Source organism: Rhinopithecus bieti, unplaced genomic scaffold (genome assembly GCF_001698545.2).
Source record: "Rhinopithecus bieti isolate Rb0 unplaced genomic scaffold, ASM169854v2 scaffold_9581, whole genome shotgun sequence".
Taxonomy (NCBI): domain Eukaryota; kingdom Metazoa; phylum Chordata; class Mammalia; order Primates; family Cercopithecidae; genus Rhinopithecus; species Rhinopithecus bieti.
Genome location: NW_016806413.1, coordinates 1,736,553 through 1,764,166, shown reverse-complemented (window position 1 = coordinate 1,764,166; position 27,614 = coordinate 1,736,553). Strand labels below are relative to the sequence as shown.

The following is a 27,614-nucleotide window of genomic DNA, read 5'->3' as shown; positions in this document are numbered from 1 at the left end:
CATGCTTATTCCTGTTCAGGTTTACATGTGGCAGGAACCAACCAAGACAGGACACCATTCTATTGCAGGCACATACATCCAGTCAGTCAGACTGGGATCATTTGGATGTGCCAGTTATCTTACCATGCACATCTTTGGAACGTAGGAGGAAACGAGAGTACCTAGAGAAAGCCCATGCAGACAAGAGGAGAACCGTAAACTTTACACAGACAGTCGCCCTGGCTGGAAATCATTTTTTTTCCTCAACTTCACAACAAAATAACATTGAATGAAATGGAGGACCTGCTATGGACTCTTTTGTTCGGTGTATATACAAGTGTAGAATTAGTATATATCTTCCTTTTATTTTCATCTATAATTCCTTATTGACCCTACACTTTCCTATCAACACATTTTGCTTTACAAATATGTTTTGTTTGATGTTCACATACCACTCAACATTCTTTTGATTACCATTTGCCTGGTATATGTTTCTCCATCAGTCTTTCTGTTTTTTTTTTTTTGAGTCTCGCTCTGTCACCAGGCTAGAGTGCAGTGGCGTGATCTCGGCTCACTGCAACCTCCGCCTCCTGGGTTCAAGCTATTTTCCTGCCTCAGCCTCCTGAGTAACTGGTACTACAGGCGCGCGCCAGTGTGCCCCTTTAATTTTTATGTTTTTAATAGAGACAGGGTTTCACCATGTTGGCCAGGATGGTCTCCATCTCTTGACCTCATAATCTGCCCGCCTTGGCCTCCCAAAATGCTGGGATTACAGGCGGATTACAGGCGTGAGACACCGCGCCCGGCCCCTTCTGTTTCTTAGTATGTTAAGTGTTTTTTGTAAACTACAAAGCTATACTTTGCTCTTTTTTTTAACCGCTCATGACAGTATCTTACCTAATTTATTTATATTACTGTATGATTGTTGATATTGTTAGACTGGTTTCTACTATCTTTTTTAGTGTGTTTTGCCTGTTTCATCTAATGCTTCCTTCTCTTTTCTTGCCTTTTTGTTTTTGATCCAGTATGCAGCATGATTTGTTGAAAAAAACTTTCTTTTTCCCATTACATTGCCTTTGCACCTTTGGTGAATTGACTGTACACATATGGGTTTATATCTAACTGTATTCTGTTCTGTTGATCTGTTTCTTTTCATCAATACTAAACTGTCTTGATTATTACATAACTTGTTGCTAAGTAGTGTCTTTAGATCAGGGAGAGTAAGTCTTCCAACACTTCTTTTTAACAGTTATTTTGGTTATTCATTGTCCTTTGCATTTTCATTTACATAGAACCAGTTTGTCAATTTCTACAAAATAGGCTGATGGGATTTTGAGTGGGATTGTGTTGAATCTATCAATTATTTTTGGTAGAATTGGCATCTTAACAACATTGAGTCTCCTAGTCTATGAACATTCACCAAGTATTTTTGTTTTTGGTTTTTTATTTTGATTTTATAGAAGTATTCAAGCAAACATGCTTGTATTTGCTTTTTCTCCTTCTGTTGCACAAGTGACAGCATACTGTGCTATTTTTATACCTTGCCTTTTTTATTTTAGAGACCAAGTCTTACTGTGTTGCCCAGGCTGGAGTGCAATGGCGCAATCTTGACTCACTGCAACCTCTGCCTTCTGGGTTCAAGAGAGTCTCCTGCCTCAGCCTTCCGAGTAGCTGGGATTACAGGTGTCTGCCACCACGCCCAGCTAAATTTTGTGTTTTTTCATAGAGACAGGGTTTCACCATGTTGGTCAGGCTGGTCCTGAACTCCTGACCTCAGGTAATACACCCGCCTTGGCCTCCCAAAGTGCTGGGATTACAGGTGTGAGCCACGGTGCCCAGCTGCTTTTTTTAAATAATAGTATTTTGGAATTTGTCTCAGGTTGGAGGATCTCTCTCTCTCTCTTTTTATAGCTGTATGAATGTATCAGATGTATTTAATATGTAATATACAGTATTTAATGTTATAGAAAGAAAACATAAAGTACTATCCAAGGAATATACAAGATACAAATAGCTGGGCGCAGTGGCTCACTCCTGTAATCGCAGCCTCTTTGGGAGGCCAAGGTGGTGGATCACTTGAGGTCAGGAGTTCAAGACCAGCCTGGCCAACGTGGTGAAACCCCGTCTCTACTAAAAATACAAAAAAATTAGTCAGGCATGATGATGCATGCCTGTACTCCCAGCTACTCCAGAGGCTGAGGTGGGAGGATCATTTGAGCCTGGGAGGCAGAGATTTCAGTGAGACACGAACACGTCACTATACTCCAGCCTGGGTAATAGAGTGAGACTCCATCTTAGATTAATAGGGTTATTATAGCTAGGAATTTTTTTTTTTTTTAAATGAGACAGAGTCTCTCTCTGTCGCCCAGGCTGGAGGGGAATGGCCCGATCTCTGCTCACTGCAACCTCCGCCTCCTGGGTTCAAGTGATTCTCCTGCCTCAGCTTCCCGAGTAGCTAGGACTACAGGTGCGTGCCACTACGCCTGGCTAATTTTTTGTATTTTTAGCAGAGATGGGGTTTCACCGTGTTAGCCAGACAGGTCTTGATCTCCTGACGTCATGATCCACCCACCTGGGCCTCCCAAAGTGCTGGGATTACAGGCGTGAGCCACCGCGCCCTGCCAACAGCTACAATTTATTGAGTGAAGGTGCCAAGCACTGTGCTACCTTTTTTGATACACATTATTTTACTTAATTTTCAATATGCCCTTTGAGATAAAGATGCTAATTTCCCCATTTTACCCTATATATACTGTGACTCTCCTACCAAACCTGTGGTCCTTAGAACATCAGCATCACCTGAGAACTTGTTAGAAATGCAGAATCTCAGGCCCCACCTCACACTGAATCTGAATCTGAATTTTAACAACATCCATAGGTGATTCATATGCACCTAAAACTTATATGTTCTGTTCTGTGGGGTAGGTACCCATATTCCCATTTTACAAATATGAAGGCTGAGCCTTCAAAAGGTTCAGCTGGCCCCAGACCTCACCTAGTAAATAGTGGAGCCATAGTTTGAACTGTTATGCATCTGATTCCAGAGCCTTCATTCTGAACTTTCATGTATCCTGCTTGCCATAGGGAATAGAAGGGAAAAAATACCTTGTAGACCAAAAGAGCTGACAAAACTTTGGACTTAAAGATAATTTACAGGTTTTTCCTGTCCAGCATTCTCATTTTGTAGGTAAAGAAAGGGGTTCAGAGAGGTTTTGTGACTTACATTAGGTTAACACAAATAAAGGGTGGTAAAACCACTTCTAGATCCTATGCACTCTGATTTCCTGTTTGTTCTCTTTCCGTAACGTGGAAAGGGAACACAAAGGAAAGGAAAATAACTTCAGTTTATTCCTTAATGGACCAGTAATCTTTCTCATCACCCTTTACAAATTTCCTACTGATTTTGGTGGATGTTGTGTACCATTTGGAACTTGGAATAATATAATTTATCTTAAAAAGCTAGATAACAATGGAAGGCAATAGATATTCCTAACCCCTCTTCTAAAGAGAAAATATGCTTTGTGTAAATATATTTCTTTTTCCCTATGAAAGTAATTAGCTGTATGTTAGTATTTTTCATAATAAAATGAGTGATTCTCAAGTGCTTATTTTACGTTTTAAGTGTACTTACCTTGTTCCTTTTTTTTTCCCCCTTTTTTTCTTTTTTTTTTTTTTAGATAGGATCTTGCCCTGTTGCTCAGGCCGGAGTGCAGTGGCACAATCATGGCTCACTGCAGCCTTGAATTACTGAGCTCAAGAGATCCTCCCACCTCAACCTCCCGAGTAGCTAGGACTACAGGTTCCTGCCACTATACATAGCAAATTATTATTATTATTTTTTGTAGAGGTGAGGTTTCACTATGTTAGTCAGGCTGGTCTTGAATTCCTGTTCACAAGTGATCCTCCAGACTTGGCCTCCCAAACTGCTAGGATTACAAGCATGAGCCACTGTAACTGGTCCTCTCATTTCTTTTAATATGTTTTCGTTTTGCATAGGTGTTGTCTGGAGGGTGGAGGAACAGACGTGTGGCATCAACATCAATGAACAGAGAATCGTCTAGGTCTCATGCTGTCTTTACAATTACAATAGAGTCAATGGAGAAAAGTAATGAGATTGTGAATATACGGACCTCCCTACTCAACTTGGTGGATTTAGCAGGATCTGAAAGGCAAAAAGACACCCATGCAGAAGGGATGAGATTGAAGGTAAGAATGAAATTATGGTCTTCAACTTGTGTGTGAGTTCTTACTAGCAGTCAATATAGTCGTGATGCATAACAATGTCTCAGTCAGTGAGGAACTGCATTTATGATGGGAGTCTCTTAAGAGTATAATAGCTATACCACATGGCTTAGGTTTGTTGTAGGCTATACCATCGCAGTTTGCATAAGTATATTCTATGACACCCACAAAACGATCAAATTTCCTAACAGCACATTTCTTAAAATGTACCTGTGTTAGCTGGGTGCGGTGGCTCACACCTGTAATCCCAGCACTTTGGGAAGCTGAAGCAGGTAGATCATGAGGTCAGGAGATCGAGACCATCCTGGCCAATATGGTGAAATCCCGTCTCTACTAAAAAAATATAAAAGTTAGCTGGGTGTGGTGATGCACACCTGTAGTCCCAGCTACTTGGGAGACTGAGGCAGGGGAATCGCTTGAACCTGGGAAGCAGAGGTTGCAGTGAGCTGAGATTGCGCCACTTCATGCCAGCCTGGGTGACAGAGGGAGACTCTGTCTCAAAAAAAAAAAAAAAAAAATCCCTTTTGTTAACTGATATATGACCATACCAAGCTAAGTGTTTTGAGGGTGGCAAAGAAATAAGAAATTGTTCCTATTGAAAAGAAACAGAGATTTCTGTTGTGGAACAGTGAACATAGATGGGATAGGGCAAGTCTGTCAGTAGCAAAAATGTTTTAATTCATACCAGAGGGGATAAGGGTACAAGAGACAACAGGGGTCAGAGGAAGAAGGGTGCAATGTGGACTGCTTGCGGAACGTGTGGAAAAGAAGTAGTTCTTGACTTGTGAAGGATTTGGATAGGGAGAGAGAAACAGGAAATGCATGCCTGGCAGGGGGGCATCTCAAGGGTTATTGTGGATGCAGAATGAGTGTAGCATTTGGCATATCATCATGGCTCAATGGATGGGTTTGTTAGAGAGGCAAGCAGGCCCAGATTATCAAGGACCAGGAGTGCTAGGCCAAGTTTGTACTCAACTCTGCGAACATTGGGAAACACTTAACATTTCTGAGCAACTAAATGATTCATGAAGAAAGCCTGTTTTATAGAAACTTAGTCATCTGACCCACTGCTGTTGAGATTTTAGAAGGGAGAGACCACAGAAAAAGATGACCACTTACGCTGTTTAATATTTCAGATGTGAAAGGTTAAGCACCTAGTCCTACACTAAGGTATTAACAGTGGGACCAGAGGTTCTATGTAATATGTATTGTCAATATGTATATATGGAGTAAAATGAATTGTCAATAAAATATTTCTAGATTCTATAGTTTAGAATATACATGGGCGAGGGGAGAGGAATTGGAAAGAATGAGGGAAGAGATCTACTTTTTTCATTAAAAATGAGGATTTGAGTCGCCTGACCTACATTTGAGGCAGTTTCAGGCAATCTAAAGCTCATATTTCTTTGTTTTGAGACAGTCTTACTCTGTCACCCAGCTGGAGTGCAGTGGCACGATCTCGGCTCACTGCAACCTCCGCCTCTCGGGTTCAAGCAGTTCTCCTGCCTCAGCCTCCCAAGTAGCTGAGATTACAGGTGCCCAGCACCACACCTGGCTAATTTTTTATATTTTTAATAGAGATGGGGTTTTGCCATGTTGGCCAGGCTGGTCTTGAACTCCTGACCTCAGGTGATAACCCCCTCCTTGGCCTCCCAAAGTGTTGGGATTACAGGCATTAGCCACCGTGCCTAGCCTAAAACTTATATTTCTATTGAGATATGAGGCTTAATAAATATTGCGTATGGGCTGAGCATGGTGGCTTATGCCTATAATCCCAGCACTTGGGAGGATGAGGTGGGAGGATCCCTTGAACCCAGGAGGTCGAGATTGCAGTGAGATGTGATTGTGCCACTGTACTCCAACCTGGGTGATGGAGTGAGACTCTGTGTCAAAAAAAAAAAGAAAAAAAAAGCATAAGCTTATAATAGGACATATACCAAGTCTGTTCTAAAATGCTTTATATATATTAATTCATTTAACCTTTCCAATAACTCTGAGAAGTAGGTGCTATTATTTCTGTTTTACAGTTAAAGAAACTGAAGTCACACAGCTAATAAAAGTAGGGCTGAGATTCACACCGAGCTGCTACAGTACTCTCAACCATGCCACTAACCACCTTTCTGATTTACTGAATGATAGCAGCAGTGACTCTGAATTCAGTATATCTTGCATTATAATTTTGACTTTTTCTCTTTTTTGTATACTGCTTCCACTGCAGACCGAGTTTTCAAAATATGCTACCTACAGTAAAAATCTAATGTAACATATTTAGCTCGTTTTCCCCCCACCAAGCTTCTGTTTTAAAGTAGTTTTTATTATCCTTTACAGAATTAAACTGAATATTCTCCTCAAATAAGTTCATCAGTGGCTTTGGGGGCTGTATGGGTGAGTTATTAGGCATTATACCCTTAAATATTTTAGCATAAAAGGATTGAAAAAAGTACCTATTAATGCACTACTCTACCCTTTTTTTCCCTATTTTTTTCTGGTCTTTATCTCTACCTACAGCTTGGTTTCAAACTATTACAATCATGAAGTGACATTAATTTTTTTTTTTCGTTGCATGATTTTTGTGTTTGTCTTTTTTTGTTGTTGTTTTTGAGACAGGGTCTCACTCTGTTACCCAGGTTGGAGTGCAATGGCACAATCTCAGCTCACTGGAACCTCTACCTCCCAAGCTCAAGTGATCCTCCCACCTCAGCCTCCCAAGTAACTGGGACTACAGGCGTGTGCCACCATGCCCAGCAGTTTTTTATATTTCTTTGTAGAGATGGGGTTTCGCCATGTTGCCCGGGCTGGTATCCAACTCCTGAGCTCAAGCAACCTGCCCGCCTCGGCCTCCCAAAATGCTGGGTTGACAAGCATGAGCCACAGTGCCCAGCCTGTGTTTGTCTTCTAATACTAAAATTACAGTGTATATCAAATAGGTAAAGGTTAGGGGGATAGTTCAGCACTTCTTTTTTGTTTGTTGAATAGTTGTTCTTTATTAACGTTGTCCCTGACTTGCCTTTTCATCCAAAATTATCCTCTGCTAGATATATTTTCATTCAAAATACCAAAGAGAAACCAATGTACCTAAATTTTTGTTATTTTCCGTCAACACCTTAGGAAGCAGGTAACATAAATCGATCATTGAGCTGCCTGGGCCAAGTGATTACTGCACTTGTCGACGTGAGTAATGGAAAACAGAGACATGTTTGCTACAGAGACTCCAAACTTACCTTCTTACTACGGGTAAAGTAGATCCTTGGATTCCTGGGCTCCTTTTGGTTATGCCAAAGTTGATAGTGGGACAATCTCTCAGCCTTGGTGGCAAGAGTATACATTTTCTTTGCTTAAAAAGATCTTGTGATTTCTCATCGAAAATGTGTCCATTCCTATCATTAAATAGGATTCCCTTGGAGGTAATGCCAAAACAGCCATAATTGCAAATGTTCATCCTGGATCCAGGTGTTTTGGGGAAACCCTATCAACACTTAACTTTGCTCAAAGAGCCAAGCTGATTAAAAACAAGGTAAAATACTGGCATATACTTCATTAAATAAATAAGAAAAATACTAAAGCTTGCAGTATGCCATTTTTGTGATTGCCCTAATATTAACATTAACTTTTATTTCTCTGTAATAGTTTATCTCACTGTATGCAAAATTTCTATTTTATCTTTCCTACCCTTCTATATCACACATGTAATCAGAGACCTAGGTTAGATCTTATGGTAGTTATTGCTTGACTAGTTTTTTCTCCCTTTTTTTGAGACACAGTCTTGCTGTGTCACCCAGGCTGGAGTGCAGTGGTGCAAACACAGCTCACTCTACCCTCAACTTCCTGGGCTCAAGAGATCCTCCTGCCTCAGCCTCCTGTGTAGCTGGAACCACAGGCATGCAGCACCATGCCAGGCTAATTTTTTAATTTTTTAAAAAAATTATTTATTTATTTATTTATTTTGAGACAGAGTCTTGCTCTGTCACCCAGGGTAGAGTGCAGTGGCGTGATCTCGGCTCACTGCAAGCTCCGCCTCCCGGGTTCATGCCATTCTCCTGCCTTAGCCTCCCGAGTAGCTGGGACTACAGGCACCTGCCGCCATGCCCAGCTAATTTTTTGTATTTTTTAGTAGAGACAGGGTTTCACCATGTTAGCCAGGATGGTCTCCATCTCCTGACCTCATGATCTGCCTGCCTCAGCCTTAATTTTTTAATTTTTTTGTACAGGCAGGGTCTCACTTTGTTGCCCAAGCTGGTCTCAAACTCCTGGGTTCAAGCAGTCCTCCTGCCTCATCTTTTCAAAGTGTGGGGATTACAGGTGTGAACCACTGTACCCAGCTGACAAATGTTTTCTTAAGGGAAAGCAAATTAAGTTTGTGAGTCTTTCCTCCTGCCAACAGCCAATCAGTCAGTTCTGTAGCAGATATCAGCTGGGTATCCTCTGATTCAGTTCCATTCTAACACTATATGTCTAGAGATAGGGTGAGATCTCACAGGTTCAGGGCTCAGTCCTACAAGACTGCCCCTGACTTCTGATGCCAATTGCAAGCCCTAGCTCGTCCTATCTGTGCTTTCAGACCAATTGGCTATAAATCAGGGGTTCCATGTTGCCCCCTTTCCCTGGGTCAATCAGAAGACTATAGATCTAGTCATTTGTTTTATTTCCTTGGACTATGGAGTACTAGTAAGATGAGGAGGAAAAATCATTAGAGCTTCCTGACCCTAAGTCTCTTAAGATTTACTAGAAGTCTTTGGAGATTATAGAACTGCAGCGATAATTAGAATTGTGATGTCACTGATGGGACAGTGATGTCAGAAGTACAGTAGTACCTTGTAATGAAGCTGGCCATAAGAATCAGAAGCAACTGGAAATGGCTGCTTAACACGCAAAAGAACAAAACCAAGAGCCTTCTACTAGTCATTCTCAATGGTAAGCCCTCTGCAGCCTATCAGTGGACAGTGCTAGAATGTCTGGGACTTGTTTAAAGATGTGCTATTTAAATTTTTCCCAGTGAGCAAATTGGGCTTACGACAACAATACAGAAGACCTTGGGGCTGTCACAGGGTGTTTTTTTCCTTCCTTGAGTATTGAGTATTTCACAGCTGAATCCTCTGACCTGGTTGGTACTCAGCTGTTGGCACTCATTGTCACCCTTTAGTGGACCTTTTTAAAGATTTATTTTTTTAATTAATAAACTTTTTTTTTTTTTGAGATAGAGTCTCGCTCTGTCACCAGGCTGGAGTGCAGTGGCACAATCTTGACTTACTGCAACCTCCACCTCCTGGGTTCAAGTGATTCTCCTGCCTTAGCCTCCCAAGTAGCTGGGACTACAGGCAGGGGCCACCACGCCCAGCTAATTTTTTTTGTATTTTTAATACAGATGGTGTTTCACCGTGTTAGCCAGGATGGTCTCAATTTCCTGACCTTGTGATCCACCCACCTAGGCCTCCCAAAGTGCAGGGATTACAGGCGTGAGCCACCGTGCCCAGCCAACTTTATTTTTATGGCAGTTTTAGCTTTACTGCAAAATTGAAGAGAAAGTACAAAGAGATCTCATATATTCCCTGTCACCATACATGTGTGACCTCCCCAACTCTTGACATCCTGACCCACAGTGGCACATTTTGTTTGTGAGTCTTTTAGCCTTTTAGAAGTTGTCCTAAATAAGACATTTCTTTAAGAAAATGAAGATAATCATTTAGTGTGGTAAAAAATTAAAAAAAAAAAAATCGAAGTGTCAAACCAACCCCTCCTTCCAAAAGGGCTGTTAAAAAATAAAGGTTGGATTCCTCTGGAGAAGGTTGCTTCTGCAGAGCTCAAGCCAGCCCTACAAGTCATCATGCACTTAGAGGTTAGGCTCCTTCCCTGTAGGGAGCTAGGAAAGAGGGAAAATGATACTCATTGAGGTGTTGACTCTTCTCCATTGGAAGGGTGGGGGAAGGCTGTTGTTCTCAGGGAAAGAAGTATTAGGTGAACACACCCAGATCCCAAAGGTGACCCAACCTAACAGCTCAGGGCTAGTCAGCTGGGGGGAAGAGAGCCTGGCTGTGGCTGTCTCTCTCTGGCTCCAGGTCTGAAGGCACAAGAAAAGGAAGCTTCCTCCCCACTCAAGCACACTGTGATTCCTGTGGCCTTTTGACTATGAGGTGGTCGTGAAGTTTTGTTTGATGTTCATCACTACAAATCATATCAAACAAATGTAAACACAGGACTATACTGCTCAAAAAGCATTAATTTAATACTTTTTTTAAATTTCCTGAACAGGCAGTAGTAAATGAAGACACCCAAGGAAATGTGAGCCAGCTCCAAGCTGAAGTGAAGAGGCTCAAAGAACAACTGGCTGAGCTTGCTTCAGGACAGACACCACTAGAAAGCTTCCTGACCAGAGGTAGGATAAGCACGCTGTCCTTTATCTTGGGGAAGACTGTGTACAAATAATAGTTTAAGAGCCGTTGATGATAGACACAACACAATAAGGCAACCCACATTTTTCTACAAGTATCTCTTTCTGCTTATTTCTCCTATATAGGAACATAGTGCTTTGTTTGTAATCAGATACAGATACCATAGGCAGTGAGTTCTGTGAGATATGGTAAAAGGGAGAATTAAAATAATTTTGAATAATCCATAATAAGTGCTAAGGAGATTAATTTCATTTAGATCTACTTCTACGTAGCATATGTAACCTATATATGTTTACTATAGGATAAGAGAGACTTTTCTTTAAAGAACAGCTAGTAGAGAATTAATTAACTGGAAATCCATAAAGCCAAGAGGGTGAATTATTAATAGATCTTAAGAGGTGCACAGCACCCTAGGACTGCTCTAATTTAAAAAAAAATCTACTTCTGTTACACCATATGTAATCTATTGTGCATATTAACTAAATAAAGAGAAACTTATTCTTTGAAGAACAACTAATATGTGGAATGGTTAATTTGAAATCCATGATCTGGTGATGACAGTCTCATTTTTTTTTTTTTTTTTGAGATGGAGTCTCTTTCTGTTGCCCAGGCTGGAGTGCAGTGGTGCGATCTCGGCTCACTGTAACCTCCACCTCCTGGGTTCAAGCGATTCTCCTGCCTCAGCCTCCTGAGTAGCTGGGACTACAGATGCACACCACCATGCCCAGCTAATTTTTTGTATTTTTAGTAGAGATGGGGAGGGGGGGCGTCTCACCATGTTGGCCAGGCTGGTCTCGAACTCGTGACCTCAAATGATTCATCTGCCTCGGCTTCCCAAAGTGCTGGAATTACAGGCATGAGCCACTGTGCCCGGCCACAGTCTCATTCTTTTAGATTAGTTGAGAGCAATCAGTTAAAGGCTATCTGTTCTCTTGGGTTTGAAATGTGTTAAATAATTTTTTTTCATCTTCCCTTTCTTATTGGATCAATTACAGACAAAAAGAAGACTAACTATATGGAGTATTTCCAGGAAGCAATGTTATTCTTTAAGAAATCTGAACAGGAAAAGAAGGTAGGAAATGGAATTAGTAATAAAGGAGATTCAAGATACTTAGTTTTCGCTGTGTGGTTTTATTGCGTTACTGAGTGAAATAAGTAATACCAAGTCAATAAAGAAATAGAAGGCTATGAAAAATCAAATTTTGCCTTTAAGATTAAATTTGAAGTTAGTATTTGTTGCTGGACTTATGAAAATTTAAGGATGTCGAATTATTTTTCATGTTTAACCAAATTATGAATTTCTTTAAGTCTCTGATAGAAAAAGTTACCCAATTAGAAGACCTCACCCTCAAAAGGAAAATTTATTCAATCTAATAAAATGATTGTGAAATTCCGAGAGGATCAAATAACACGCTTGGAAAAGCTCCACAAGGAATCCCGGGGAAGTTTTCTGCCTGAGGAGCAGGATCGTTTGCTCTCAGAATTAAGGGATGAGATTCAAACTCTGCGAGAACAAGTGAGTATAGGGCGTCTGTAATATTTCTAAAAATAAAAGAAGTTCAAAGCAAATCTAAATTTGTCACCAAGTACATGTTCTTTAATACAATGGAAATTGTTTTAAGTGAATTCTTCTGACAGTGTGATTGCATAATTCCTTTACCTGCCTTTTTAAAATAGTTAAAGGGAAGAGAAGGGGAAAAGGAAGAAGTTGTGACGTTGCTACATAGTATGCAACTCTAGCAGGACATGCAAAATTTCACCCAGTGGGCGTTGTGGTTGTCTGAGTTAGTAGGCTCTTTAGAGTTGTGCCTTTTAAAGTTTTGTTGTTTTCCTTTTCCTTAGGGAGAATGGATAGGTCAAAACAGGTACATTGTGGGAAAACCAAAATCTCTTATCAGCTGCTTATTTATCTCTCCGGAGTTTTAATGAATATTCAAACTAATATGGGTGGATATTTTTACTTTTGTTTCTCCTTTACACTTTTCTGCACTTTGCCTTTTTCAGTTAATCTTGGTTGACAAGATTAATTTGGTCCTTGTTCTTTTCAGTGTGTTGATTTAACTAGTCTCCTTTGCATGAAAAGCCTGCCACAGTGTACACCCTTGTGCTTACCTCCTTAGGTGGGTGAACATTGCAAGGGTCTAGACTCCGACTGAGAATAGCAGAGTTACAGGACATGCATATTTTTAAACTGATCACACATGCCAAGTTGCTTTCCACGGTAGTTGCAGAAGGGTACCACCAGTAGTGCATGTGCATACCTAGTTTTCTAATGGCTTTTTAGAGGAACTAATTCACTAAAGAAATGTTTGTAAATATATAATGCATGTAATTCTTCTATGTCACAGATAGAGCACCACCCCAGAGTTGCAAAGTATGCTATGGAAAATCATTCCCTCAGGGAGGAGAATAGAAGACTGAGATTATTAGAGCCTGTGAAAAGAGCCCAAGAAATGGATGCCCAGACCATTGCAAAACTAGAAAAAGCTTTCTCTGAAATAAGTGGCATAGAGAAAAGTGACAAAAGTAAGAAATGATTGTTGTATATACGTTCCATATAGGAAGGGACTGTATTAAAGAGCATTTGTAGTGCCTTGTGACTAGGGTCTTCATTTTAGCCTCTAGGCCTGCTGTGCTAATGTCTTATACACATATTCTTTTATGTTATAGAAAGGTATTTACTAAACTTTTTTTTCTCAAAGATCACAGAGCATAAACTATGTAAGCTAATAGATATAACAAGAAAATACTCATTGTATTTCTGTTTTATTGATAAAAAGATTGATTCAGATACTACGTTAAATTTTACTAAATTTTCTGGTTTAAAGTATTTGAAATAAAACTGTTTAATTAATCAAACATGAATAAAAATCGAGTTGAAATGTTTATCAATCTAGTTAGGCCTGTGCAATGTAAGAGATGTAGAAAGGTCAGACTCATAGCACAGTGTTTGGGTCCTGATGTTGTGGTTACCAGTGTATGCACTCTCTAGTTACATGCTACTTTCATAAGTTTGCATACCATGTGAAAAGTGGTTTAGTTAGTACTACGTCTGTCTTACAGTCTTGACAGCTGTTGGTGTTCATACCCTGGGATTTGGTAACAAAGTCTGTGTTTGCCCCAGTCTTAGAGTTAATATTTTCATGGTCTTTTATCATAGACGGGGCCTTGGTTTCCTTTTAGTTTGAAATTGAGAAAGTTCTACTGTTTTTATTCTACATTCATAAAGAAGACTGTCTCTTTGCTTTTTAAAATTTCATTTTTTAAGCCTTCTTCCATTCTGTTACGACTGAATAGAATATTAAGAGTCACAGTAACTGGGTTGGGGAGAGACTTAAGATATTAGATGTAAAATTACTATCAGGTTTTCTATTTTTTTTTTTTTTTTTGAGATGGAGTCTCACTTTGTCGCCCAGGCTGTAGTACAGTGGTGCGATCTCGGCTCACTGCAACCTCCACCTCCTGGATTCAAGCGATTCTCCTGCCTCAGGCTCTCTCCTGGGATTACATGCACACACCACCACACCGAGCCAATTTTTGTATTTTTGGTAGAGATGGGGTTTCACCATGTTGGCCAGGCTGATCTTGAACTTCTGGCCTCAAATGATCCACCCACCTCGGCCTCCCAAAGTGCTGGGATTACAGATGTGAGCCCCCAGGCCTGACTTAGGTTTTCTGTTTTATTTAAACTACTTTTCCCTACAGTGCCCTTTATTTTGTTGGCCATTTTGTTTTGGTCTCCATAATACCTTGACTTAGTCCCTTCAGAAGATACTAATATCTGGATCTCATCAGTTTCTAAACATTGATCACTCTCTAAACAACTTTTACGTGATCTTTTCCCACACTGAAACTCAGTGGACTGTCTTCAACATATTCAGTGTTCTAGGCATTTCCTGAAAATTAATATTTTCTACCTGGTAGATGATACTGAGTTCTTACAACCTGCTGCCCTTGCTATTTGTTTCCTTTTCTAAATAATTCCTTGGCTGTTAACATTAGCTGCTAGCACTAATTCTTGCAAGATTCACTGGCTGCTGTTTCTCTGTCTAGCATTAGGCATGCCACATTTTTGTCATTCTTTGCTCTTTCTCCTAATGGGAAAGGTGGTGCCTTAACTACGCTTCTCCATCCTATGGCCTCTGCTTCTTAAACATGACTTCTAATCCCCTTTGGCACACTCTCACATCCTGCGCCTTCTGCTGAGTTATAAGCTTTTGTATTTTAGGGCTCACTTTCCAACCCATTTCTCATTTTTCCTCCTTGTGGCCCAAAATTGATATCTGACAGAGAACTTAGAAAATGTGTCCTGTTATTTTTGTTTTTCAAACACTGAAGTTGTGAAGCTAGGCATGGTAGCATGCACCTGTAGTCCCAACTATTTGGGAGGCTAAAGCAGGGGGTTCACTTGAGACCAGAATTTGGGGCTTCAGTACACTATGACTGTGCTTGTGAATAGCCACTGCACTCTAGCCTGGGCAACATAATGAGGCCCTGTCTCCAAAAAAAAAGACTGAGATTGTTTTCTTATTAACAGATCAGCAAGGATTTTCTCCTAAAGCTCAGAAAGAGCCATGTTCGTTTGCAAACGCTGAGAAGTTAAAAGCACAACTCCTGCAAATTCAGACAGAGCTGAATAATTCAAAGCAAGAATATGAAGAATTCAAAGAACTTACTAGGTAAAGTCTAAATACACATGCATGCACACTTACTTTCTTTTAGTGTTCATTTGCTGTAGTGTTAATATTGATAATTCAATTGGGCGTTTTACTTTAAATATTAAACTCTCATAAAAGCAACTACTTTGACATGAAGAAAAAGCATGCTTCTAGCTCTTTACTAATATATTTAATGAACTAGATAATACAGGTGTTTTAAGCAGTTTTTTCCTGTTGGGTTGAGAGTCTATTGAACTTACATAATAAATTATTTAAATTTAAATTTGGTAATCAGAGTTGTTAAGATTTTAGGAAGTATAGGTTTATTAATATTCCTACTTGATTCTCATTATGTAAAACAAAGATAAATCGCATTCATATTATAACTAAGATCAAGCTTACCCTAAAATATAAACAAATGTTTGGTTCAAAAATGACATATCACATATGGTATAATCATGGACTATTTGGACTTTTGAATTTGAGCTCTACCATTTATTTACTAGTTGAATCCCTTAAACAGTCAGTCTCTGAGCTGTAGTTTACCAAACTGGAGAATGAAGGGAATAATCTGAGAGAATAGAGAATATCTCTGATTTAGAGATAACTATAAAGTTATGTGAGAGCATAAACTGTAAACTACTCTATAAACGTTTGACATTACTTATTACCTGAAATACTCAGTTTTACAATATCTATTAGGAAAAGGCAGCTAGAATTGGAATCAGAGCTTCAGTCTTTGCAAAAAGCAAACCTTAATCTTGAAGACCTTTTGGAAGCAACAAAAGCCTGCAAGCGGCAAGAAGTTTCTCAGCTGAATAAAATTCATGCGGAAACACTTAAGGTAGGTCATCTGAACCATACTTCCATCTTAAATCACTGCTGTGTCATTTTGTTAGTAATGGAGTCTGTATGGTTTATCTCCAGATGCCGATGACATCCCATGCAGATAATTAACACCGGTGTCACACTGGTCCTTGGGTTGCTGCCAGCAACCCCACTGATGTATCCCCCCACGGGTAGGGTGGAGTAGGAAAGAATTCGGCATTTGGAATCAAATTTGAATGTGCTGCTAACCTTAGGCAGGGTTTCCTAACTTCTGAGCCTCATCTTTCTTTTCTCTAAATTGGAGATAAAAGTAATTTACTTCCAGAGTTTTAGTGTACTAAATGAGATAGATAAGCTCCTTGGTACCTTGTAGGTATCAGTAAAATGGCAGCTGTTGCTACAATGTAACATGTCCTCAAAGCTTTCAGTAGAATAGAAACCCTAAAGGGCAAAGACCACTAAGGGATCACAGGTGCCATTGGAAATAACATGAGAGGGTTTTGTCCTAAATAACCATATCCCTCATAAAAGAAAAACAAACAAAAAAAAAAGAATGAACGACTGAGAATGAGGAGAGAGAAAGGAAGTACACAAGGAAAACAAAAGGTTGAGGAGGTGATGCTGATTTCAGTTTTTGTATCAAATTTTTGTGTCAAATTTTCTGAAGGTTAAAAAAATTTTTTACCACACCTGGGTGTGGTGGCGCAGGCCTGTAGTCCCAGCTACTTGGGAGGCTGAGGCAAGAGGATCGCTCAAGCCCAGGAATTCAAGTCCAGCTTGAATTCAAGTTTTTTTTTTTCTTTTTTTGAGACGGAGTCATGCTCTTGTCGGCCAGACTGGAGCGCAGTGGCGCAATCTCAGCTCACTGCAACCTCTGCCTCTGGGGTTTAAGCGATTTTCCTGCCTCAGCCTCCCGAGTAGCTGGGATTACAGGTGCATGCCACCATGCCCGGCTAATTTTTGTATTTTTAGTAGAGATGAGGGTTCACCATGTTGGCCTGGCTGTTCTCGAACTTGTGACCTCATGATCCACCCACCTCGGCCTCCCAAAGTGCTAGTATTACAGGTGGGAGCCACCACGCCGGACTCAAGTTCTTTTCAATAAAAGAAAGAAGTAGAGAAGAAAGACAGAAAACCTTTCCTTATGTGTCTTAAAATATAAATAGATGTTTATTTATAATGATTATTTTTAGTAGTGGTGCTTTTCGTGTCACTTAATGGAAGACTAAGTAATTGTATTCATTTGAATAGGTAATTTATGTGACTGAAATTTTTCTTTTTTTTTTTGAGACGGAATTTTGCTCTTGTTGCCCAGGCTGGCGTGCCTTGGTTTACAATCTTGGCTAACTGCAACTTCCGCCTCCTGGGTTCAAGCGATTCTCCTGCCTCTGCCTCCCAAGTAGCTGGGATTCCAGGTGCCTGCCACCACACCCGGCTGATTTTTGTATTTTTAGTAGAGACGGGGTTTCACCATGTTGGCCAGGCTAGTCGCGAACTCCTGACCTCAGGTGATCGGCCCATCTTGGCCTCCCAAAGTGCTGGGATTACAGGTGTGAGCCACTGTGCCTGGCCTGTGACTGAAATTTTCAAAGATATAAAAGGTATTTAGTAGCAAATCTCTTTCTACAGCTTGAGGGGTGTGTGTGTGTGTGTGTGTGTGTGTGTGTGTGTGTGTGTGTGTTTTAAAGCAATGTTTTAGAGTTTGTCCTATGTCTGCAGGGGAAAAAATGTTCTCCCCTTTTTTGTTTCTGTTTTGGTTTTTGATTTGTTTTGGCAGTTGCTCAAGAATGTTATGTGGATATATAATGATTTATTCAACCTGGAAAATGCTGGGTTTTTTCCTATACAGGTAGAAATTTTAAGAAATTATTTTAAAATTTTGATTTATTTATTTTTGGTTTTGTTTTTTAGAGACAGGGTCTTGCTCTGTCACTTGGGCTGGAGTGCATTGGCATGATCATGGCTCACTGCAGCCTTGAACTCCTGGCTTCAAGCGATCCACCTGGAGCCTCAGCCTTCCAGAGCACTGGGATTACAGGTGTGAGCCACCATGCCTGACCAGAATTTTTTTTTTAATGTTGCTTTTTAAAAAAGGTGGCCTTTGAAATTTTTGTAAGAAATTACTGAAAAATACTTGCAGAATACTGCCAAATATTTTATAATTCCGTGTCTGTAGCCCCTTAGCACAATTATAGAGCTTGAAGCACCATGGCATTCTAGTCCTACTTCTTCCTTTTATGACTGAGTAAACAGGACTCAGGACTAGAAGGTTTGCCAAGAGCGGCATAGCAATTCAGAGCCTTTGTTGTTGTTTTAGTTGTGCAACTACTATCTGAATACATTCTCTTTGTTTAAAAGAAATATACATATTTCAAGTTAAAGTTAAAATGCCTTTTCAGCATCACTTCCAATCTGGATCTAATCTAATCCTTTGTCCCCCCCAATTCCTGGAGGTAGTTTAATCCTTTTCTTAGCATTTTATACTATAAATATATACAGACTGAGAAAGCACATAGAGTTGTTTCCTAGATTGTTTATTTTGCTTTTTTTTTTTTTTTTTTTAAAGAGTCATTCTTCATATGTTATTCCACAATATGCTTTTGTTAACTCAGGGATATGCCTTAGAGCTTTCCACATTAACTGGTACCTAGAGCCTCATTTGGATATGAGGCTCAAGGAATATGAGCCTCATACCGGTTAATGTGAGGCTCAAGGGATATGAGCCTCATACCAGTTAATGTAGAAAGATCCAAGGCATCTTCCTTGAGGGACAGAAGAATTATAGAGTTTGAATTATAGAGCTTGAAGCACCATGAAGGATATCCCCTTAAGGGATATGCCTTGGATCTTTCCATATTAACTGGTACCTACTTCATTTTAACCCTAGGTTTCTATGGCTTAAGTAGATGGTTTCGAGTGCATGCATTCTCTGGGGGTGGATTCCGTTAAAGGAGAATTGGTTATTTTAGGATGTCTTAGCATTTGAGTGAGTCAAGCTGAAGCTCCCTCCCAGTGTCTGTACCCTGTGCCTGCAGCATAGATGCACTCCTTTCCCAGCACTGTCCGCAGGAACTGACATTGTCAGGCTTGTTAATATTTGACCATCTGATGGGTAAAAAATGAGATCTTGCTGTTAAGGTTTTAATTCTCGTTTCTCTAATTTCAAATATCCTTTCATATGTTCATGTCCATTTGTATATCCTATTCCCTGAAAAGAAAGAGCCCATTTTACTATTTTTTAAAATATTTTTCTTCAGATTTTATTTTTATGTAATAAGCATTTGTTAGGTATACTGCCAATATATTCCTCCATCATGTTGCTTGTCTTTCATCTTTGCATGTGATGCTTTTGTTATGTAGAAATTTTATATTTTTGATGTAGCCAGGTTTATTGGCCTTTTATCTTTATGACTTTTTTGTCTTTTATTTTGCTTTACATTGAGGTGTTTGTGTATCCACTGTTTTTCTTTTGAATGGTATGAGAAAGGGATTTAACTTAAAAATAATAATAATAATAATACAGCTAGGCACAGTGGCTCACACCTGTAATCTCAACACTTGGGGAGGCAGAAGCGGGAGGACTGCTTGAGACCAGGAGTTTAAGACCAGCCTGGGCAACATAGTAAGACCCTACCTCTGCAAAAAAAAAAAAAAATTTAGCCAGGTGTGGTGGCGTGCACCTTTGGTCTCAGCTACTCCTGATACTTGAAATTTCCACAGAAAAATTTTTCTATTTCTGGGCTGGGCATAGTGGCTCATGCCTGTAATTCTAGCACTTTGGGAGGCCAAAGCGGGTGAATCACTTGAGGCCAGGAGTTGAAGACCAGCCTGGCCAACATGGTGAAACCCCATTTCTACTGAAAATACAAAAAGTAGCCAGGCGTGGTGGTGTGTGCCTGTTGTCCCAGCTACTTGGAAGACTGAGGCAGGAGAATCGCTTGAACTTGGGAGGCGGATGTTGTGGTGAGCCAAGATCACACCATTGTACTCCAGCCTGGGCAACAGAGCAAGACTCTGTCTCAAAAAATAATAATAATTCTATTTCTGGACTTTGTATTTCCTCCCAGTGTTCTATTTGAATGTACATAAGCTAATGTACTGTTTTAATATGTACTGTAATGTAATATACTATTTTAATGACCATACTCCCATACCCCTATGTATTTTTATATCAGATGGGGAAGTCTCCCTAATTTGTTCTTTTTTTATTTTTTTTTTGAGAGACAGGATCTCAGTCTGTCACTCAGGCTGGAGTGCAATGGTGTGATAATAGCTCACTGCACCCTAGAACACCTGGGCTTTGGGGATCCTCCTGCCTCAGCTTCCCAAGTAGCTGGGACTACAGGCCCGGGACACCGTGCCTGTAAAAATAATTAAAATGATTTTTTTTTGGTAGAGACAGGATCTCACTTTGTTGCCTAGCCTGGTCTTGGACTCCCGGCCTCAAGTGATCCTCCCCTTCTTAGCCTCTCAAAGTGTTGGGATTATAGCCATGAACCATCATGCCTGGCTTGTTCTTTTTAATTGTCTTGTCTCTTCTTCTACATTTATTCTTTGTATGAAATTAGATATCAGCTCATTAAGTTTATTTTTAAAAATTGTATTAGGATTTTGCTTGGGACTGCGTTGAATTGATAAATTTATTTCCACTTGGGCATTTTTATACTGTGTTTCAAGGACACTTTTTCCTTTCTTTTCATGAATAGTATTTCAATTTTATCCTCTCCATTCACAAAATTATTAAATATGCCCTTTTTAAATATGTGCTAATGTTTTCCATAATCATTTTTTGCTGCAGATTATAACTACACCAACCAAGGCCTGCCAACTTCGTTCCCGACCAGTACCAAAATTAAGCCCTGAAACGGGAAGCTTTGGCTCTCTGTACACTCAGAATTCTAATATATTAGATAATGATATATTAAATGAGCCAGTTCCACCCGAGATGAATGAACAAGCCTTTGAGGCCATTTCTGAAGAGCTTAGTACAATGCAGGTAATGTTTTGTTCTAGAAAAAATAACTGGACATCCATTTAAATAAATTTGCTTTATTATTTTAATTCCCTGTAAGTTACAGTGTTCAAAAGTGCTTAGTAATAAAATCATATCTTTTTAAGTGTGGGTTTATAATCATTCCTAGATTGGAAATCAGCCCACTCTTGCATTTTGTTTCCACTTTGCAATCTTTAGCAAGTCATTCTCCATGGGCTTTGGTTCCCTAGTGTATAAAATGACCAGTTGGCCGCTAGCTCCAAGTTCCAGAACTGGTTTATATAGCACAGTGCTGTATCTGCTAAAGAAAGTTAGAAGAGGCCGGGCGCAGTGGCTCTTGCCTGTAATTCCAGCACTCTGGGAGGCTGAGACAGGCAGATCACATGAGATCAAGAGCTCGAGACTAGCCTGATCAACATGGTGAAACCCCATCTCTACTAAATACACAAAATTAACCGGGTGTGGTGGTGCATGCCTGTAATCCCAGCTACTCAGGGGGGTGAGGCAGGAGAATTGCTTGAACCTGAGAGGCGGAGGTTGCAGTAATTCGAGATCACGCCACTGCACTTCAACCTGGGCAACAAGAGCCAAACTCTGTCTCAAAAAAAAGAAAGTTGAAAGAATCTTATTGTGGGGAAAAGAAAGAGAGATCAGACTGTTACTGTGTCTAAATAGAAAGAAGTAGACATAAGAGACTCCATTTTGTTCTGTATTTGAGATGCTGTTAATCTGTGACCTTACCCCCAACCTTGTCCTTGCAAGAGACATGTGCTGTGGTGACTCAAAGTTTAACGGATTTTGGGCTGTGCAGGGTGTGCTTTGTTCAACAAGTGCCTGAAGGCAGTATGCTTGTGAAAAGTCATCACCATTCTCTTAATCTCAATTACCCAGGGACACTGCCAAAGGTCACAGGGACCTCTGCCTAGGAAAGCTAGGTATTGTCCAAGGTTTCTCCCCATGTGATAGTCTGACATATGGCCTGGTGGGAAGGGAAAGACCTGATCATCCCCCAGCCTGACACCCGTGAAGGTTCTGTGCTGAGGAGGACTAGTATAAGAGGAAAGAAGGCCTCTTGGCAGTTGAGATAGAGAAAAGCATCTGTCTCCTGCCCGTCCCTAGGCAATGGAACATCTTGGTATAAAACCCGATTGTATGTTCTCTTTACTGAGAAAGGAGAAAACCGCCTTAGGGCGAAAAGTAGGACTTGCTAGCGCAATGCTGCTCTTTATGCACTAAAAGGGTTTATGGAGATGTTTGCATATGCATATCAAGGCACAGCACTTTTCCTTAAACTTATGTCACAGAGATCTTTATTCATATGTCTTACTGCTGACCTTCTCAGAACGATGATCCTATTATCCTGCTACTTCCCTTTTTCTAAGATAGTAAAGATAATGATCAATAAATACTGCCAGTGTAGGTCCTCTGTATGCTGAGCACTGGTCCCCTGGGCCCACTTTTTCTTTCTCTATACTTTGTGTCTCATTTCTTTTCTCAAGTCTCTCGTTCCACCTGAGAAACGCCCACAGGTGTGGAGGGGCAAGCCACCCCTTCAATTATAGATCAAATTTTAGACAGCTTTTAGTATATTTGAAATAACCTGAAATTTGATTATTCCAGAATTTTTATGGTTTGTTAATTTTTAAAAATAGGTTTTCTACTGTCCGGTAAAATTTGGAGTGGGCCAGACCACCCCAAACCCCAGTATTTTGTCCTTTCCAGGCCATGGAGGCCTTTCTGGTGAGGTAACTGCTGCAGCCCTGAGGAAGCTTCTTAGAAGTCTCAAGATGGCTCTATCATTTAATCCAGGATTTTAATTTTAATCACTTCTTTCCTTTGTATTTCAAAGTATCTACTTTAACGGACCACAAGTGTAAATCTGAAACATTAGAAATCATTTAGTATATAACCTTTTGATATTGTTTTCTGGCTCCAAACAGGCCTTTGATACCTTTGTTCATATGAAGTTTTGAATTTGTTTTGTTTTGTTTTGTTTTGTCTTTAATGCAGAAGAAATGGTGGAATGTTTGAGAATTCCATTAAAAGAAATTTTGATGACTGAAGTTTTTGTGTTGCAGGAACAAATGAGTGCTCTTCAAGCCAAATTGGATGAAGAAGAGCATAAAAACCTAAAGCTTCAGCAGCTCGTTGACAAACTGGAACATCATTCTACCCAAATGCAGGAGGTGAGACCAAGAGCACAGCCTCAGAAAATGTATGAAGTACCCTCAAATGTTTCTTTGAGGAAACATCCTCAAGGATCCTCAAACATCCTTGAGTATGTATGAAACATACTCAGAGAGTATCACAGAAAGAAAGTGTTGCCACATGGCCTTAGTGAAGGCTTATTTGAGCTGTATTCTCTACCTTGTCACTTGGCATGCTGCTCTGATAATGAGACAGGCATGCATAGTCTGCACCTGGCTGACTTAGTCAATAATGCAAATGGATCCCTTGCTATGTGTTTAGAAGAAACCAAGATGGACTGTCCATGGCTTCGTAGTTGTTAATCCTCTTTACCGTAGTTCATGGGGACAGCCAATTATCTTCTGGTCAGAGACATTAAAACTAGACTTTAAAAACAGAAGCAGGTTAATGAGGCCAGGCATGGTGGCTCACACCTGTAATCCCAGCACTTTGGGAGGCCGAGGCAGGTGGATCACCTGAGGTCAAGAGTTCGAGACCAGCCTGGCCAACGTGGCGAAACCCTGTCTCTACTAAAAATACAAAAATTCGCTGGGCGTGGTGGCGCATGCCTGTAACCCCAGCTACTCGGGAGACTGAGGCAGGAGAATCACTTGAACCCAGGAGCCGGAGGTTGCGTCACTGCACTCCAGCCTGGGTGACAGAGCAAGACTCTGTCTCAAAAAAAAAAAAAAGAAACAGGTTAATGATTTGGAGTGCGTCTTAGCATACCAGGATTCCTTTTCCAGTAAATTTATCTGTTTTCCCAAAGCTTTTCTCATCAGAGAGAATTGATTGGACCAAACAGCAGGAAGAGCTTCTCTCACAGTTGAATGTCCTTGAAAAGCAGCTTCAAGAGACTCAAACTAAAAATGACTGTAAGTTATTCTATCAGGAGCTTTGTGACTTGAAGGAATGTTGTAACTCAGTATCTTTTTACTCTTATTGATAAAGCTGTTCCTATGTTTTTGGATGGTTGCTGTGTTGTTTGTTGTTTGATAACCAGACTGGAGTTTGCATGCAGTGGTAAGTAACAGTAATATATCATAAAAGGTAAATATCTCCATCATTGTCTACAAACAAATGATACAAATGTTTGCTTAAAGTTTTTTGTTTGTTTTTGAGACAGAGTCTTGCTTTGTCACCCAGGCAGGAGTCCAGTGGCATGATCTCGGCTCACTGCAACCTCCACCTCCCGAGTTCAAGCAATTCCCCACCTCAGCCTCCTGAGTAGTAGCTGGGATTACAGGAGTGCATTACCATGCCTGGCTAATTTTTTTCTTTTTTGGATTTTTTTTTTTTTTTGAGACTGAGTCTTGCTCTGTTGCTCAGGCTGGAGCGCAGTGGTGGGATCTCGGCGGCTCACTGCAACCTCCGGCTTCTGGGTTCAAGCAGTTCTCCTGTCTCTGCCTCCCAAGTAGCTGGGATTATAGGCATGCACCACCAAGCCCAGCTAATTTTATTAGAGACGTGGTTTCGCCATGTTGGCCAGGCTGATCACGAACTCCTGACCTCAGGCCTCCCAAAGTGCTGGGATTACAAGCATAAGCCACCATGCCCAGCCTGCTTAAAGTTTTAAATAAGCTGTTTTGAAAATGAAGTGTCTTGAATTCATGAATGTTTTAATATTAGCAAAGCATAGGTTATATATTTGTATATGTTTGTAGATGTGAGGATATCATTTGATTCCCAATGTTTTCACTTTATTTTTCACTTCATTAAAGTACTTGCAGTGGTTTGTAATAAAGCTAAAACAAAAAGAGATAGCCATTCTGTTTTCTTTGAACTAAAAAGTTAACTAATACTATTTGCAGTTGTAGTTGTCTTAGAAGACCTGAAGTGTTTGACCCATGTTGGAAAGTTTAGGCAAATTTCCAAGGGATTTTTCAATAACTAAGATGAGCTCACTTAAAATACATTATATCTTTTAATTTTTTTTTCTTATATTAAGAGTTTTGTTCGTTTGTTTTGAGACAGACTTTGTCACCCAGGCTGGAGTGCAGTGGTGCGATCTCGGCTCACTGTAACCTCCACCTCCCAGGCTCAAGCGATCCTCCCACCTCAGCCTCCTCAGTAGCTGGGACCACAGGTGCTCACCACCACACCCAGCTAATTTTTTGTATTTTTGGTAGAGACAGGGTTTTGCCATGTTGCTCAGGCTGGTCTCGAACTCCTAACCTCAAGCATTTTGCCTGCCTCAGCCTCACAAAGTGCTGGGATTATAGACATGAGCCACTGTGCCTGCCTTTATGTTAGGAGTTTTGAAGCACATTTTACAGGAGAAATCTAGCAAAGTCAAGTGACCTGTAAGTCAGGGACAGATGTTAACTCTATTTCAGTAGGAATTTACCAAAAACCATGTGCAAGGGAGAGGAAGGAAACAGAAATCTCAGTGCTGCTAGGTACCCACCACTTAATTCTTCAACATTTTTCCTTAAAATAGTCTCTTCGACTTGATTTTGCTAATTGTGGGAATAGTACCTATGAAATTTGTCTGCTTTAAGAAACCTACTGAGGATATGTTTTGTTTTTTAGTTTTGAAAAGTGAGGTACACGACCTGCGAGTAGTCCTTCATTCTGCTGACAAGGAGCTTTCTTCAGTGAAATTGGAGTATAGTTCATTCAAAACGAGTCAGGAGAAAGAATTCAACAAACTTTCCGAAAGACACATGCATGTACAGCTTCAATTAGATAATCTCAGGTAGAGTTGTTTTCTTATGGTTTCAAGTTGCCTAATTGGCTGTAACCTACGACTGTTTGAAGTTACAAGTGTTAAACCCAACTCAAAGCAGTTAAACAAATAAAAAAGATAATTTATTGGCTCCAATATTGGGAAGTCCCAGAGGTGATTTTAGTTTCAGGAACAGACTAGTCTGAGTCTCAAACAATATTGTCAGTGTTCTGTCTCTCTCAGCTCTGCTCTGCTCTATGTATTGCTCTTATTCCCTCCTATTATTGAGGTCCTTCTTCTATGTGACAAGGAACAGATTGCCTCACACAGCTCCATATTTTGGTTCCCAGCATAAAAACCCCTGTAAAGAAATTCTCTCTCCCAACAGCCATGTATTATCCCAGAGAAAATCTGAATTGGTTTTGCTTGAGTCATCTGCTCCCCTTTGGACTAGTCCCTTACCAGGTTTGAGATGGCACTGGCCCAACATAGAGTAATGTGCCTGCTCTGGAAGGAAAGGTGTGCTCTCACTAGAAGAAAGGACAGTGTAAGGTAAATAAACTAAAACAATAGTCATCACTGCTGTGCACACTAACTCTACAAAGGCTGGCTGATTGGTCAGTACTGGTAATCTTGACACAAATGTAATCTCACATGTAAATAGATTCTTCTTTGTTATTTACTGTTTCTTTTTTTCTTCTTGCTAATTTCAACCTTTTGTATAACATAACACTTTTTGACAATGTCTCCTGTGTCTATAGCCATAATTTAATAATGGACATGAATGTTATACTGTGAATGTGATGTAAATGTAACTGTTTGCTCTGGAAAAGCTACTAATAGGCAGCCTTGAGTTTAATTTTTGTAGACATTACAAAGATTAAAATCTGTAGCTGTTGAGTGTTTTTTGGATATACAACCAGAAATTGAAAGAGAGGAAGAAAACTTGAGATGTGCAGGCCACAGCCATCTATACATACATTTTCCTTTTTTTTTTAAATTAAAAGATTCATTTCTATTTGTAAAATGAAAAAATGCGTAATTATTACTAATGAAATACTGACAATAGTTTCATTTTCATAACAGAGAAAGTGATGACATTTGTAACCTTTCCTTGCCATATCTCTATCTCACTGAATGTTGAATAGCTTGAGTTTTAGGCAAAATCCCATATTTATCTGCTGCTTCTTCCTTCTTTTTTTTTTTTTTTTAATTTTTATTTTACTTTAAGTTCTAGGGTACATGTGCACAACGTGCAGGTTTGTTACATAGGTATACATGTGCCATGTTGCTTTGCTGCACCCATTAACTCATCATTTACATTAGGTATTTCTCCTAATGCTATCCCTCCCCCAGCCCCCCACCCCCTGACAGGTCCTGGTGTGTGATGTTCCCCGCCCTGTGTCCACGTGTTCTCATTATTCAGTTCCCACCTACGAGTGAGAACATGCGGTGTTTGGTTTTCTGTCCTTGTGATAATTTGCTGAGAATGATGGTTTCCAGCTTCATCCATGTCCCTGGAAAGGACATGAACTCATCCTTTTTTATGGCTGCATAGTATTCTATGGTGTATGTGTGCCACATTTTCTTAATCTAGTCTATCATTGATGGACATTTGGGTTGGTTCCAAGTCTTTGCTATTGTGAATAGTGCCACAATAAACATACATGTGC

General features: G+C 40.1%; 1 protein-coding gene across 1 annotated transcript in view; it reads left to right on the top strand.

The window, feature by feature from the left end:
* Window positions 1–27,614, top strand: part of KIF15 (kinesin family member 15) — a 71,471-nt gene that overhangs the window by 12,493 nt on the left and 31,364 nt on the right. The window contains 14 exon segments of the mRNA XM_017876394.1: window positions 3,976–4,185; window positions 7,330–7,455; window positions 7,613–7,735; window positions 10,468–10,591; window positions 11,603–11,679; window positions 11,916–11,962; window positions 11,964–12,123; window positions 12,956–13,133; window positions 15,145–15,286; window positions 15,968–16,109; window positions 20,892–21,089; window positions 23,165–23,272; window positions 24,043–24,148; window positions 25,806–25,971. Of these exon segments, the coding sequence (XP_017731883.1) occupies window positions 3,976–4,185; window positions 7,330–7,455; window positions 7,613–7,735; window positions 10,468–10,591; window positions 11,603–11,679; window positions 11,916–11,962; window positions 11,964–12,123; window positions 12,956–13,133; window positions 15,145–15,286; window positions 15,968–16,109; window positions 20,892–21,089; window positions 23,165–23,272; window positions 24,043–24,148; window positions 25,806–25,971 (1,907 nt within the window).